General features: G+C 57.1%; 4 protein-coding genes across 4 annotated transcripts; 1 reads left to right on the top strand and 3 right to left on the bottom strand.

Annotated features, from left to right (window-relative positions):
• Positions 1 to 712: 712 nt before the first annotated feature.
• On the top strand, positions 713 to 5,977 carry D7B24_001469 (uncharacterized protein; the record flags this gene model as incomplete). The annotated part of the gene is made up of 4 exons (XM_028635702.1): positions 713 to 799; positions 877 to 1,245; positions 1,336 to 5,568; positions 5,627 to 5,977. 4 exons carry the CDS (start codon positions 713 to 715, stop codon positions 5,975 to 5,977), a joined length of 5,040 nt encoding a protein of 1,679 aa, XP_028497904.1.
• Positions 5,978 to 6,623: 646 nt separating this feature from the next.
• D7B24_001468 (uncharacterized protein) lies at positions 6,624 to 9,446 on the bottom strand (the record flags this gene model as incomplete). The annotated part of the gene is made up of 2 exons (XM_028635701.1): positions 6,624 to 6,703; positions 6,788 to 9,446. 2 exons carry the CDS (start codon positions 9,444 to 9,446, stop codon positions 6,624 to 6,626), a joined length of 2,739 nt encoding a protein of 912 aa, XP_028497903.1.
• A 1,833-nt stretch (positions 9,447 to 11,279) lies between these two features.
• On the bottom strand, positions 11,280 to 12,112 carry D7B24_001467 (uncharacterized protein; the record flags this gene model as incomplete). Its single annotated transcript, XM_028635700.1, has 3 exons — positions 11,280 to 11,328; positions 11,388 to 11,603; positions 11,655 to 12,112. The coding sequence occupies 3 exons, from the start codon at positions 12,110 to 12,112 to the stop codon at positions 11,280 to 11,282; spliced, it is 723 nt and encodes a 240-aa protein (XP_028497902.1).
• Positions 12,113 to 12,814: 702 nt separating this feature from the next.
• On the bottom strand, positions 12,815 to 13,857 carry D7B24_001466 (uncharacterized protein; the record flags this gene model as incomplete). The annotated part of the gene is made up of 2 exons (XM_028635699.1): positions 12,815 to 13,535; positions 13,613 to 13,857. 2 exons carry the CDS (start codon positions 13,855 to 13,857, stop codon positions 12,815 to 12,817), a joined length of 966 nt encoding a protein of 321 aa, XP_028497901.1.
• Positions 13,858 to 14,164: the final 307 nt, after the last annotated feature.

Raw genomic sequence — 14,164 nt, 5'->3', positions numbered from 1 at the left:
CGTAGGATGCCGTATGTAAGCAGATGCTTCACAGCCTCAGCTGGCTCCCAGGCCAGGCACTACAGTCGTGCCTATCCGGCCTACCAAGACTTACGAGTGCCCTGACCAGGCTTGCCAGGTAACATCTGGACACCCCCTGAGACATCTTCATCTACACCCAGATCGGCTAGGCCCCAAACTTATCCCGCAGCTCCAGGCGCTCAGATCCAGCCAGAAGCACTGATGGATCCCACGTGACCGTCACCACTCGACCCACCCAAGCACCAGGCAGGAGCAAGCTGACTGGCACCTGCACCCTGCTGCCCCTGCCCGTCGCGAATGCAAGTGAACAGGTATTTGCACCTTACGTATCCTTACCTTGGTCCATCCCGATCTCAACCCAAACAAAACTCTCCACCCATCAACCGCCCACGACTTCCCACGTTTGCCCTCCAGATTGTCATCTCTGAGAGTTGCATCCTTGACGCGAACACGCCTCTCCGTCTTTTTGCTTCACGCCCTTTTGCCTCGCCTGTATAATTGCTCGGTTCGCGCACCCAACAGGACAGCTCGCGACGAAGCTCCCCTTTCTTCTCCTATCCGGGTTCCGATCCTAATCTCGCCAACAACTGTCCAACCTTGACACGCCACAAAAGACCGGAATCTTGACACAACCGCGACCGCCAGCTGTGCGTCAGATTTTTCCACCAGCTTGTCCGTCACAATCGCCGTCATGGCGGCCCTTCCGATCAGGTTCGAGGAGCTCGTTCAGCTCAAGAGCGTCGGCGTGGAGGACTCGTCCATCACTTTCAACTCCTGCGTAAGCATCCCTCGCCTCATTCGGCCCAATGCTGCTACTGCGCCTTGTGACATGCCCTCTAACCCTGTCCAATGCAGACACTCGAATCAGATGCCTATGTTTGTATCCGAGAACAGAAGGGTGACGCCTCGCCCGAGGTCGTCATCGTCGACCTCAAGAATGGCAACAACGTCACCCGCCGCCCCATCAAGGCCGACAGTGCCATCATGCACTGGTCACGACAAGTCATCGCCCTGAAAGCGCAATCCAGAACTCTCCAGATCTTCGATCTCGAGCAGAAGCAGAAGCTCAAATCGGCCACGATGAACGAGGACGTCCAGTACTGGAAGTGGGTCACCGAGACCACGCTCGGCCTTGTCACCGAGTCGTCAGTGTTCCACTGGGACGTTTACGACCCGAGCCAGGCCGCCCCCGTCAAGATCTTTGAGCGCAATGCCAACCTCAGTGTAAGTCGCGCGTTTCCTGCCACATGCTGTGCTGCGCTGCACGACTGGTGGGACGCATTTCTTTGCGTGCACGACTAACTCGTCCCACAGGGATGCCAAATCATCAATTACCGCACAAATGTCGATAACAAATGGATGGTCGTCGTCGGTATCGCCCAGCGCGAGGGACGCATCGTCGGTGCCATGCAACTCTACTCCAAAGACCGTGGTATCAGCCAAGCCATCGAGGGTCATGCTGCTGCCTTCGGCACCATCCGGTTGGAGGGTGCCCCAGCAGACACAAAGCTCTTCACATTCTCCGTCAGGACGGCAACCGGCGCGAAGCTTCACGTTGTCGAAGTTGACCACGCCGAGTCGAACCCTGTCTTCCAGAAGAAGGCGGTCGATGTGTACTTCCCACCTGAGGCGACCAACGATTTCCCCGTCGCTATGCAGGTCTCGCAGAAATACGGCGTCATTTTCATGGTTACCAAGTACGGCTTCATCCACGTCTACGATCTCGAGAGCGGCTCTTGCATCTTCATGAACCGTATTTCAAGCGATACCATCTTCACTACCTGCCCTGACAGGGACTCCTCCGGCATCGTCGGGATCAACCGCAAGGGTCAGGTACTCTTCGTGACGATTGACGACAGCAACATCATCTCGTATCTTCTCCAGAACCCTGCCAACACGGAAATGGCGATCAAGATGGCATCGCGTGCTGGTTTGCCCGGCGCCGACGACCTCTACAAGCGCCAATTCGAGCAGCTTTTCAACAACGGTAGCTACATGGAAGCCGCCAAGGTCGCTGCCAACTCGCCCCGCGGCTTTCTTCGATCCGCCGAGACCATCGAGAAGTTCAAGCGCCTGCCCCAGCAGCCTGGTTCAATGTCCTTCATTCTACAATACTTTGGCATGCTCCTCGACAAGGGCGCCCTCAACGAGCACGAAACTCTTGAGCTGGCGCAGCCCGTGCTCGCCCAGAACAGGATGAACCTGCTGGAGAAGTGGATGAAGGAGGGCAAGCTGCACAGCTCCGAGCGCCTCGGTGATCTCATCCGCCCCCACGATATCAACACGGCTTTGGCGGTGTACCTGAAGGCCAACGTGCCCCAAAAGGTTGTCGCTGGCTTCGCCGAAACGGGCCAGTTCGACAAGATCCTGCCGTACTCGCAACAGGCTGGCTACTCACCAGACTACGTGCAGTTGCTGCAGCACATTGTTCGCATCAACCCCGAGAAGGGCGCCGAGTTTGCCACCTCTCTCGCCAACCACGAGGGCGGCTCGCTTGTAGACATTGCGCGGGTGGTGGACATCTTCCAGTCCCAGGGCATGATCCAGCAAGCTACTGCCTTCCTCTTGGATGCTTTGAAGGAGAACAGCCCGGAGCAGGGCCAGCTGCAGACTCGCCTTCTTGAGATGAACCTGATGAACGCCCCTCAAGTCGCCGATGCCATTCTTGGTAATGAGATGTTCTCCCACTTCGACAAGCCGCGCATCGCCTCCCTCTGTGAGCAGGCCGGCCTTTCGCAGAAGGCTTTGGAGCTCTACGAAGACCCCGAAGCCATCAAGCGCGTCGTTGTCAACATCGCAGGCACACCCAACTTCAATCAGGATTGGTTGAATGGCTTCTTCGGCAAGCTCTCTGTGGAACAGTCGCTCGACTGCCTGGATGCCATGATGAAGCACAACATTCGCCAGAACCTGCAGTCCGTAGTGACGATTGCCACCAAGTACAGCGACCTCCTGGGACCTGTTCAACTGGTCGATCTCTTTGAGAAGTATAAGACGGCCGAGGGTCTCTTCTACTACCTTGGGAGCGTTGTCAACCTCTCGGAGGAGCCTGATGTTATCTTCAAGTACATCGAGTCTGCCACCAAGATGGGCCAGTTCAATGAGGTGGAGCGCATTTGCCGCGACAACAACTTCTACAACGCCGAGAAGGTCAAGAACTTCCTCAAGGAGGCCAAGCTTCAGGAGCAGCTGCCTCTTATCATCGTCTGCGACCGTTTCAACTTTGTCCACGATCTCGTTCTCTACCTGTACCAGAACCAGCAGTTCCAGTCCATTGAGACGTATGTCCAGCGTGTCAATCCTTCGAGGACCCCTGCCGTCATCGGTGGTCTCCTTGACGTTGACTGCGACGAGGGCATCATCAAGAACCTGCTGTCAACCGTCAACCCGCAGTCGATTCCCATCGACGACTTGGTGCAGGAGGTCGAGTCGCGCAACCGCCTCAAGCTTCTCCTGCCCTTCCTCGAGCAAATGCTCTCTGCCGGTATTGAGCAGCAAGCCGTTTACAACGCGCTGGCCAAGATCTACATTGACTCCAACAACAACCCCGAGAAGTTCCTCAAGGAGAACGACAAATATGATTCCCTGAGTGTCGGCAAGTACTGTGAGAAACGCGACCCCAACCTCGCCTACATTGCCTACTCCAAGGGTCAGAACGACCTTGAGCTCGTCAACATCACCAATGAGAACTCCATGTACCGTGCTCAGGCCCGCTACCTGTTGGAGAGGTCTGACCGTGAGCTTTGGGACTTTGTCCTCAGCGAGAACAACATTCACCGCCGCTCCGTGATTGACCAGGTTACCTCGACGGCTGTACCCGAATCGACGGATCCCAGCAAGGTTTCTGTGGCTGTTGCCGCCCTGCTTGGCAATGATCTCCCCCTTGAGCTCATCGAGCTTCTTGAGAAGATTGTTCTCGAGCCTTCCCCCTTCAGCGACAACCAGAACCTGCAGAACCTTCTTCTGTTCACGGCTGCCAAGGCCGACAAGAGCAAGGTCATGGACTACATTCACAAGCTGGATGGTTACAGCGCGCCCGACATCGCCAACGCCTGTATTGAGGTCGGATTGCACGAGGAGGCCTTCGAGATCTACAAGAAGACTGGCGATAAGGGATCGGCTGTCAATGTTCTCGTTGATCACGTCGTTAGCATCGACCGGGCTCAGGCCTTTGCCGAGGAAGTTGACCAGCCGGAGGTCTGGTCCAAGGTTGCTAAGGCTCAGCTTGACGGTGTCCGTGTCAGCGATGCCATTGAGTCGTACATCAAGGCCGATGACCCCAGGAACTACGAGGAGGTCATTGAGACTGCTGTGCACGCTGGAAAGAACGAGGAGCTTGTTAAGTACCTCCGCATGGCGCGCAAGACCCTGCGCGAGCCTCCTATTGATACGGCCCTTGCTTTCTGCTACGCTCGCCTAGATCAGCTCAGCGAGCTAGAGGACTTCCTCCGCGGCACTAATGTGGCTAATATTGAGGAGTCTGGAGACAAGGCCTATGAAGAGGGTTTCTTCGAGGCTGCTAAGATCTTCTTCACTAGTATCTCGAACTGGGCTAAGCTCGCTACCACGCTAGTCCACCTCGGCGACTACCAGGCCGCTGTTGAGTGCGCCCGTAAGGCCAACAACATCAAGGTCTGGAAACAGGTACACGAGGCCTGCGTGGAAAAGAAGGAGTTCCGTCTCGCCCAGATCTGCGGCCTCAACCTGATTGTCGATGCTGAGCAGCTCACCACCCTCGTAAAGCAGTACGAGCGCAACGGTTACTTTGATGAGCTTATTAGCTTGTTGGAGCAGGGTCTTGGCCTCGAGCGCGCTCATATGGGTATGTTCACCGAGCTCGGCATTGCGTTGTCCCGCTACCACCCTGAGCGCCTCATGGAGCACCTCAAGCTCTTCTGGAGCCGTGTCAACATGCCCAAGTTGATCCGTGCGTGCGAGGAGGCAACCCTCTGGCCCGAGCTCGTCTTCTGCTACTACCACTACGATGAGTACGACAACGCGGCACTTGCCGTTATTGAGAGGCCCGAGAACTCGTGGGAGCACCACCAGTTCAAGGAGATCATCGTCAAGGTGGCCAACCTGGAGATCTACTACCGCGCCATCAAGTTCTACATTGAGCAGCACCCGTCGCTCCTCACCGATCTCCTCCAGGTTCTCACTCCTCGTATTGATGTCAACCGTGTTGTCAAGCTGTTCGAGAAGAACGACGACCTGCCTCTGATCAAGCCTTTCCTTCTTAATGTCCAGACTCAGAACAAGCGTACCGTCAACAACGCCATCAACGACCTGTTGATCGAGGAGGAGGACTACAAGACCCTCCGCGATTCTGTTGAGAACTACGACAACTATGATCCTGTCGATCTTGCCGCCCGCCTCGAGAAGCACGACTTGATCTTCTTCCGCCAGATTGCTGCTAACATCTACCGCAAGAACAAGAGGTGGGAGAAGTCGATCGCGCTGTCCAAGCAAGACAAGTTGTACAAGGACGCCATCGAGACGGCCGCCATCTCTAGCAAGACCGACATTGTGGAGGATCTGCTGCGTTACGTGAGTGTTACTCTGAGTTTCGACTTTTGCGCATTTCCCGCTGACAATTTTCTTCTAGTTCGTCGACATTGGTAGCCGCGAGTGCTACGTCGGCATGCTGTACTCTTGCTACGACCTCATCCGCCCTGACCTTGTGCTTGAGATCTCTTGGCGCCACGGCCTCAACGACTTCACCATGCCGTACATGATCAACATGCTGTGCCAGCAGACCAAGGAGCTGGCAACGCTGAAGGCGGACAACGAGGCCCGCAAGGCCAAGGACAAGGAGCAGGAGAAGGACGACACGAACACGCCCATTCTCGGCGGCAACCGCCTTATGATTACTGCCGGTCCCGGCGGCAGCCAGTCGCCCGCGCCTTACGGCCAGACCAATGGCTTCGCCCCTCAGGCGACTGGCTACGGCTTCTAGATGCAGGGTCCAGCCTGGTACTATGTGAGCGGAAGGACACACCCGCATCAGTGGGCATCGTCGGCCATACCGAGGAGTGCTGCGGCTCACTGGTATGCCCCTGCAGGTGGTGAAGCACTTGGGCGGCCGCCACCGGCGCTGCAGATGTGCAGTTTGTGCGCTGCGCCGTGGTCACAACAAGCGGCCGCAGCAGCAGCACTTGAGGTAGTAGGCCGAGGGAACGAGAGTCTACGTCAGTAGACGAGGGCGTCGGGTTCGCTTTTGGGTGCCTGTAATCCTACATCTTCTTTTATTGCTCTTCCCAGGTTCAGAGTCAGCCGACAGCTAGCATGGGGGATGCACAAGTTGGCTCTTCTGGAGACGTAGGGAAAGGAGCATGGAGTAGATTGTGTGTCAGTTGGTATCGTCTGCTATTTTCTTGCAGACATTGTATGATAGTACATTGATGTTATTTCACGCCGCGTTGTGTTTGCTGTCATGGGATGTATGTTGTTCATCAAGCACGCAGTATGTACTGGGCCATGGCATGGTGTTGAATGATTGTATTCTAAAAGAAAAACGCCGATCCTCATACTTGTACAAATCAATGCATACATGACGCGCTACATACTTGTCAAAGCCACACAAACGGCATTAACGACGACTCTCACGACTCAATCTTGGGCTTCGCATCATTGACCTTGACCCACTCGCCATTGAAGGCATTGATCAACCAGTTGCTCAGCTCTGTAGGCGTGTTAGCGATCGCGCGGGTCTGACAAGTGCCAGAGGCAAAAAAAGGAGAGGTCAAAGGGGAAGGCGGCGACGTACTATCGTACACGATGCGGTTCGCATTGTGAAAGTAGATGCTGTGATCGCTGTCGGGGAAGACGTGGACGTCGTAGTTCTCGACGCCGGCGAGGTCGAGCTCGTCGAGGAGCGTCAGGGTGTTCTGCATGTGGACATTGTCGTCGGCGACGCCGTGCATGACGAGGAAGCGCTCGTTGGCGCCGAGGGCGGTCGTGTTGCTGATGGCCGTCTGCTGGTAGCCGTCGCGGTTGAGGTCCGGGGTGCGCATGTAGCGCTCGGTGTAGATGCTGTCGTAGAAGCGCCAGTCGGTGACGGGGGCGACGGCCATGCCGTAGCGGAAGGTGCGGCCGGCGTCCGTCTCGAGCGTCTTGAGCGTCGCGAAGCCGCCGTAGCTCCAGCCCCAGATGGCGAGGCGGTCGGCGTCGACGTAGCGCTTGGCCGCCCAGTGGCGCGCCGCGGCGATCTGGTCGTGCGCCTCCCACCGTCCGAGCTGGTCGCGGATGAGGACGCGCGCCTTGCGGCCGATGAAGCCCGTGCCGCGGCCGTCGACGGTGACGACGACGTAGCCGAGGGCCGAGGCGACGTACGACTGGAAGTCGACGGCGAACTTCTTGGTGACGGTCTGCGAGCCGGGGCCCGAGTACTGCTGGAAGAGGACGGGGTACTTCTTGTTCTTGTCAAAGTGCGGGGGCCGGCGCTCTACAAAGTTGAGCTCAACGTCGTCGACCTTGATTGTGCCGTACTCGAGCACCGGGAGCTCGTGCTTCTTGGCCTGCTGGGTGAGGTCCTTGTTCTCCTCGATGATGCGTTCGTACGACTTGGGGTTCGAGGGCGTGCTGACGACCTTCTGCCAGGGCACCTTGGGGCCCTGGTATGAGAGGAGGCCGAAGCCGGCGCCCGAGGAGAAGGACACGTCGTAATAGCTCTCATGGGTCGTGTCGGTGAAAGGTTTCATGTCGGTGCCGTTGAGGTGCACGCTGTAAATGTGACGCTGAATGGACGACTCCTTGGTCGAGCGGAAGTAGACGAGGTTGTTCTTGAGATCGACCGCGCTCGCACTGCCGTCGACTTCCCAGCCAGGACCTTCGGTGATGTAGACGGGGTTTGGGTTGTCCATCGGCGTGAAGTAGGCCAGGTGATCGCCATCATTGTGAATGACAGTATCCACGTAGCCATCGTGCGGACGGCCGTTCTTGGGGTCCGCGGGGATGTACATCACATGCGAGATCTCAAACCAGCCACCATCAATCTTGGCCACGTCTACGTGCTGTACCGTCTTGCCAGTACGGGCCACGACGTCGATGAGGTTGACCTGCAACACATCGCTGACGCGGTTCGTGGTCTTGACGAGGACGTTGCCGTCGGCCCACATGACAAAGTTGATGAGCTTGTCCTTCTCGGGAAAGTCACCGTCAATGTCGACAGTGAAGACGTCACCCTTTTCGACGTCGTAAAAGAGGAGATCGACGACAGGGTTCGGGCTGCCGACCTTGGGATACTTGATCTGCCTGACCTCGGGGTAGTTCTCCTCGCCGACTTCAGGCTCGGCGCCGCTGGGGCGCGAGACGAAGTACTGGATCGGGTACTCAGGGACCTCGGTCTCGTTGGTTCGCAGGAACGCAACGTGCTTGCCGTCAGCAGACCACCACGTGGCGCTGTTGCCGCTGAAGACCTCCTCTTCATAGACCCAGTCGGGGATACCATAGAAGTACTCGGGGCCTCCGTCGGTGGTGATGGGGGTGACCTTGTCGTCAGCGAGCTTCCTGAGGAACAGGTTGTTGCTCCTCGTGAAGACGATGGCGTCGCTCTGGGCGTTCCACGTCGCCAGCTGGACCCTCTCCTCGGGGTGGGCGGGATCGAGAGGCTCGGCAGACTGCGACTCGACGTCAAAGACCCAGTAGAGCGCGGTGAACGAGTGGCGCCAGTTGCGCTGCTTCTGGGTGGCGACGAGGACCTTCTTCTGGTTCTTGCTGGGCCAGGTCTGGAGGATGCTGTGCTGCTGGTCGCCCCAGTAGAACCACGGGTCCTTGATCAGGGTGCGGCTCTCGGCGGCGTCGGGGTGCGCCTCGCCGTCAGCCGAGCCCTGGGACCGGACGTCCTCGACGACGAGAAAGTGCTTGCCACGCGCCTCCTGCTCGAGCAGCAGCCCGTCCTCGCCGTCGGGCCCGGGGATCCAGCTGAATGTATGGGACGTGGGTCGCCAGAAGCCCGATTGGACCTGGTCGAGGGTCACGCGCTTGCCCGACTTGCGGTTCGTCGCCGCAGGATCATGGTCAATCTGGCTGCCGTGCTTGTACGATTTGTTGGTCAGGAAGACGACGAGCGAGACGATCCAGGCGGCGACGAAGAAGCCGCCGACGATGAGGAGGACCTTTTTGAGCTGGCGGTCGACGCCTTTGCGCGGCGGTGTGGTCTCTGATGAGGCTCCTAGAAAGGGGCCCGTCTCGGGGTCGTTGATGTCGGACTCTTTGATGGCATCGCTGTTGTCGTCGGTGTAGGCGTGTCGGGCAGCGGAGGGATGCGGTCGGGACGAGGCGTCGTGGTTCTTCTCGGACTCCTCGGCGAGGCGGTCGAAGACGAGGCTCGTCGTGGAGGCGCTCGAGATGGAGGCGCTCGAGATGGAGGATTCGCGAGAGTGACGGCGGTCCAGTGTATCTTGTATGGGTTTCGGCTCAGACATGGTTGCGACGCTGAGGTTGGCGCGATTCGAGGTGCATGCGTGACCGCGGCGAAGGGTGAGGTGCGGCGAAGGGTGAGGCAAGTGACTAGGTGGAAAGAAAGGGAGGGGCCGCGCAAATCAGGTCTCAGATTCAGCGATGTCGCGTAGATGCATTGCGGTCCAAGGCAGATACACGCCGATCAGCCTTTCTACAAGTTTGCCGCAGGCGTCTATACAGGTAAGGTCAGATATAGGCAGGTGAGGGGCTGTCTTTGTCGGATGCTTCCAATCCGGGGTATCAATAACTCTTGGGCTGGTATGTGGGGATTGGAGCCGCTGTTCCCCAGCAGCATCTAAACTCCACACCAGATCCGCCTGCATCAGACGCACCATCACAGCACCGTGACTCGTTCATCCAAGGTAAGAATAAAAGGGACATGGCCATCACATGTATACATCTAGGCTTCCTAAAAGCTGCGTCGCCTAATGCCCGCCCCCGTTCCACCATCGATAGGCTTCCCCGCGCTCTGAGAGCCACCCGTCGTAGTATTCCCATGCTTCAAGGCTCTCAACCCATGTTCCTGGCATCAGCTCCAGCGGCCCCTCCACCAACCGCCAGAAATCTTCCGCGAACGCTTCAACTCCAAGATCGACTGTTAAAGCCCAGTCATCCGCCCGAGGCCCGTGGCAAAAGTCTATCGGGTATGAGCCAGTAGCCAGCAGTCTTCGTCTCGTTGTCCCCTGACTGGCCCGCCAGATCGCATGTTCTCGAGCGCCGTAACCATCGAGACTGATCCCAGCTGCCGTCAATGTTTCCAGCCAGAACATGAGATACCTTGCCATGAAGGAATCTCGCCTCCTGCTGCGAAATGGGTGGATTGTTTGCAAGAAAGCCATCATCGCAGTCCACGTCCCGTGATGTGCGGCAGGCGCGGGTTTCCAAGCCGTCCCAACGAGCCATCCGGAAGCGTGAAGGTCCGCCTTGCATCGAATGATTTCCTCTACCAACACTTGCCACCCTTCCCTCTCCGGGTTCTCGTCTCTCAGAGAGAAGCTTTCGACATACGGCCGCCGCCAGCCGAACTGCCATGCAGCCAAGGATAGCAGCGGCCGGCCAGTTTGCTGCAATGCTTCTGCTGCCTGGATCGACTCAACGCTGCCTACCATGAAACAACGGCGGAAAACGCTGGAGGAAACAGGATAGTCGGCAAAGCCATGGGCGGCCAAGTCTAGCACACATTCTTGCCGTGTCTTTCCGGGATGACGCCAGCGGTAGTCCCTGAAGAACTTGTCAAACGCCGTCACGTCCCATCGCACCACGAGCGGGAATTTGGCGCCCTGAATGGGCTCGTCACGTTCCGCAACCCAGTCATCGAAGTCTATATGACGCATGCAAGCTTGAGCGAAAGCCTCCAACGATCGATAATCTGCTACAAATTTGATCTGTTTGTACAAAGAGATGATAGTCGAATCGACCTGAGGATAGAAATGCACCACCAGGAAGCTGAATATAGCAGGAAAGGCGTTTATATATGCAACCTTCAATTCATGATTTCATGTTACTGCTGAGCAAAGCGGGGGACAGTAGTCTACTCACTTGCAACAAAGAATGGCCAAACTGGTCAACAGAGAAGGGCGATGCGGCACGCGTCTCAAATAATCGTTGTAGGCCAAGGACATCATCGTGGTTGATACACTTGAAAACGTCCGATCGATAGTCCACGACTTGGTAGGTTCTCAACCCAAAGTCCCATCCGTTACTGGCATTGGAGAGACAGAAATCCCAGCATCTCCCAACGAGCCATTTTGGAGGGGCGATGGAGGCGCAGTAAGCTGCAAAACTTTAGCAACAACTTAACCCTCGATGGGGACGATCAAGAGACCGGGTACGCCATACATGAGACTGAGGTGAACGTTGATGACTTCTCACTCTTCGTCACCGAATACTTTCCCAGCACTGACAGTGCATATGGCGAGGACCATACAGTCGTCTGCGTCTTGCTTGTCCACTTTTGTGCCGGCTTGCGAGGACGAGCCCTCTGTAGGAGCACGACGCCTTCTTCGTCGACGACCTCGTCTTCTTCTTCCACTTCGACGACTTGAGGCGTCTCGCCCGCAGGCGGAAACAGGGCTGCCACGCGCGACATGATAACGTCAGGCTGAACTCTTACCAGCGCTCTGCTCATGTCAGCTACAGCTTTCCTAACAGGCCTTCTTCAAAAATCTTACTGTGTGTAAAGGCTCTGCGCGCTCTGCAAGAGAACTAGCGCCAGCTGTAATCTACGCTCGCATCGAGCGAGGGCTTCCTTCCCCAGATAGACTTTGGCTCGGGCACGGTATCGCTTTGAGCGCTTCGTCGCCGCGATCTCACTCGAGAGCTCCTCAACAAGCATCGCCAGTTCGTCTTTCGTCTGGCGGCAGTACTCAAGGCTCTTCAGCGCCGCGGGGTCATTTCGTAAGAGAGGCCAGGTCAAAGACGAGGTGCCGGCCGAGGAGGCGAGGTTGTCGTCCATCTCGCCGAGAATCGGCTCGACGACCGCCACCTGCTCCATCAGGCTGCGGATGGTATCTGACACCTCCTTGAGCTCATCAAACAGCTTCTTGAGCTTGAGGACGCGGCCGCCGAGACGACCGGCGACCTCAAGAAGAGCAATGCTGCCGGTGACAATGCCAAGGACCTCTGCCATTGTGGAAATGGGAAGTGACGTGACGAGTGCGTCAACCAGGGTTCGAAGAAACTCAGCTGACGAAGCAGAGAAGTACTGGGGTGTTTTGGTGAGAAAGGAAAGTCGCTCCGGCACCGACGCAGGTTCAATAGCAATGACAGAGACAATGTCGCCGCTGATAGTGATCCTGTTATTGATAGTTTGATCACAGATACCAACGAAATCAGGTCGCCTTGGATAAGAAATATAGTGTGGAGGACGACGGTAGAGGATCAGGCTCGGAGCCTGATGGGAGGGTGGTTATATTCAGGCCTCCAACGAATCCGCCTGCATAGCATCCTCTTCGTCATTGGGTCCCCGCTCCCTGATTCTCGTGCTGATCCAGCCTACTGCCAACTGGGTTATTCGGAAATCACAAGCGAGACGGTGCCGAGCATGAGCAACTGCTTTCCCGTAAAACGAGATAGAGGTCGGGAGTGGCACGACATATAGGTGAGGTTGAAGCAGGACACACGACTTTCCCGAATATACACCACGCCGTCTCGATACCGGTGACGCATGTTAAGCAGAACCCGGAGGTCCGGTTCCTCCACAATCGTGACAACTTTCCAGGGAATCAGCGCTGCAATCCAGTGGGCAAACGGACTCCGAATACCCAGCCCCAGGTGGCAACCAATGCCTATACTTCTGCATTTCCACCTCGGGAACAGGATACCAATAACTCTACATCTTCTCGCGATATTCGCGCCGCCTCGTTTCGCACTTGAGGTTGTCCTTGGGACATTCCCACCCGTGCTCTTCGATCTTGATGCGATCGAGACATTTTGTACAGCGCCACCACTTGGCAGACATCTTACGGCTGTCTAACCATGAATCTTCAATCTTTCCTCCTTTTTTATTGACGTCTTCCTTGTGCGTTTCCTGCAGGTGCAGCCGGAAACGGTCTTTGCGACTGAACCCTTCGGTGCGCCGGGGGCAGGCGGCATAGTCGCAGTGGAACATCTCCTTTTCTTTCGCATCCTTTCCATTAGTGCTGCCGTCCTGCGGCGGAGGGGAGCCAACAGCGCTGGCGGCTGCTGCTGGATTAGAGGCCAGCACTTGTGGCGGCACGGAGCCGGTGCCGGTCATAGGCACATCGTCGCCGGGGGGAGGAGGCCCGAGCGCAGCGACGGGTGTGGAGATGCCGTCTGCATGGGCTTGCTTGTAGTGGCGGTCGAGGTCAGTCTTGCGCTTAAACGGCTTGGAGGGGCATGCCGCGCTGAGACATGTCCACTCAATATCTTTCGGTTGCTGTACGGGCGATCGGTTGGTGACGGCGAGGGGTATCACGCTGGGAAGGGTGTCCGAGGGCGGGTACCCAGGCTGTAGCTGCCAGAAGCCACCATCGTCGGCTGGATGGTAGTCGTATAGAGACCAGTCAAAATTGGCAAACGAGACCTTGTCCCTGCGAGTTTGCCACCCAGGTCAGTCTGCATGCTCGCAAATGGTCATGTGGTGGTTGGGGGGAGGAATTCTGCGAACCATTGTTGAGCCGGATTCAGGCCTTGCGCCGTTGCTGGCAGCATGCCCTGTGGCATCATGCCAGGCATTGCGCCCGGCGCATTCGCTGTGCCTGGGGCAGATGCGTGGCTTTGGAGCTGTGCTTGAGCTTGGGCTTGAGCTTGGGCTTGAGCCTGTGCTTGAGCCTGGGCCTGGGCTTGAAGATGAGGAGGCAGTTGCTGCAGCTGGGAAGGTCCTCTATTGGGGTGCATCGGAGGAGGTGCCATGGCGAAGAGGGCGCCGTGATCTTGAGGCGGAGATGGATCGATCAGCGACATTTGGCTTACTCCTCGATGGATCGTTGGCGTCGGGGGATTGAATCTGGGGTTGGAAGAGGATGCAAGGCAGAGGTGCAAGGTCTGGAGATGATGACAGGTAACGAACCTTCGCCCTCAGTTCTGCCGGGTGCCATGTGCGGGTTGAGAGAGAGAAAGAGAGAGAGTCTCGCCGCGTCGCGTAGAGCTGTAGCCGCTTGCTTGATGGAGGCTTGAAGCTTCAATGTTGGGGATCGCTCGTTGGAATTGGGAGGGAAAG

Source organism: Verticillium nonalfalfae, assembly GCF_003724135.2.
Source record: "Verticillium nonalfalfae strain VnAa140/NRRL 66861 chromosome Unknown scaffold_13, whole genome shotgun sequence".
Taxonomy (NCBI): domain Eukaryota; kingdom Fungi; phylum Ascomycota; class Sordariomycetes; order Glomerellales; family Plectosphaerellaceae; genus Verticillium; species Verticillium nonalfalfae.
Note: the sequence above shows the minus strand (reverse complement) of the source record. Positions and strands in the feature narration are given on the sequence as shown.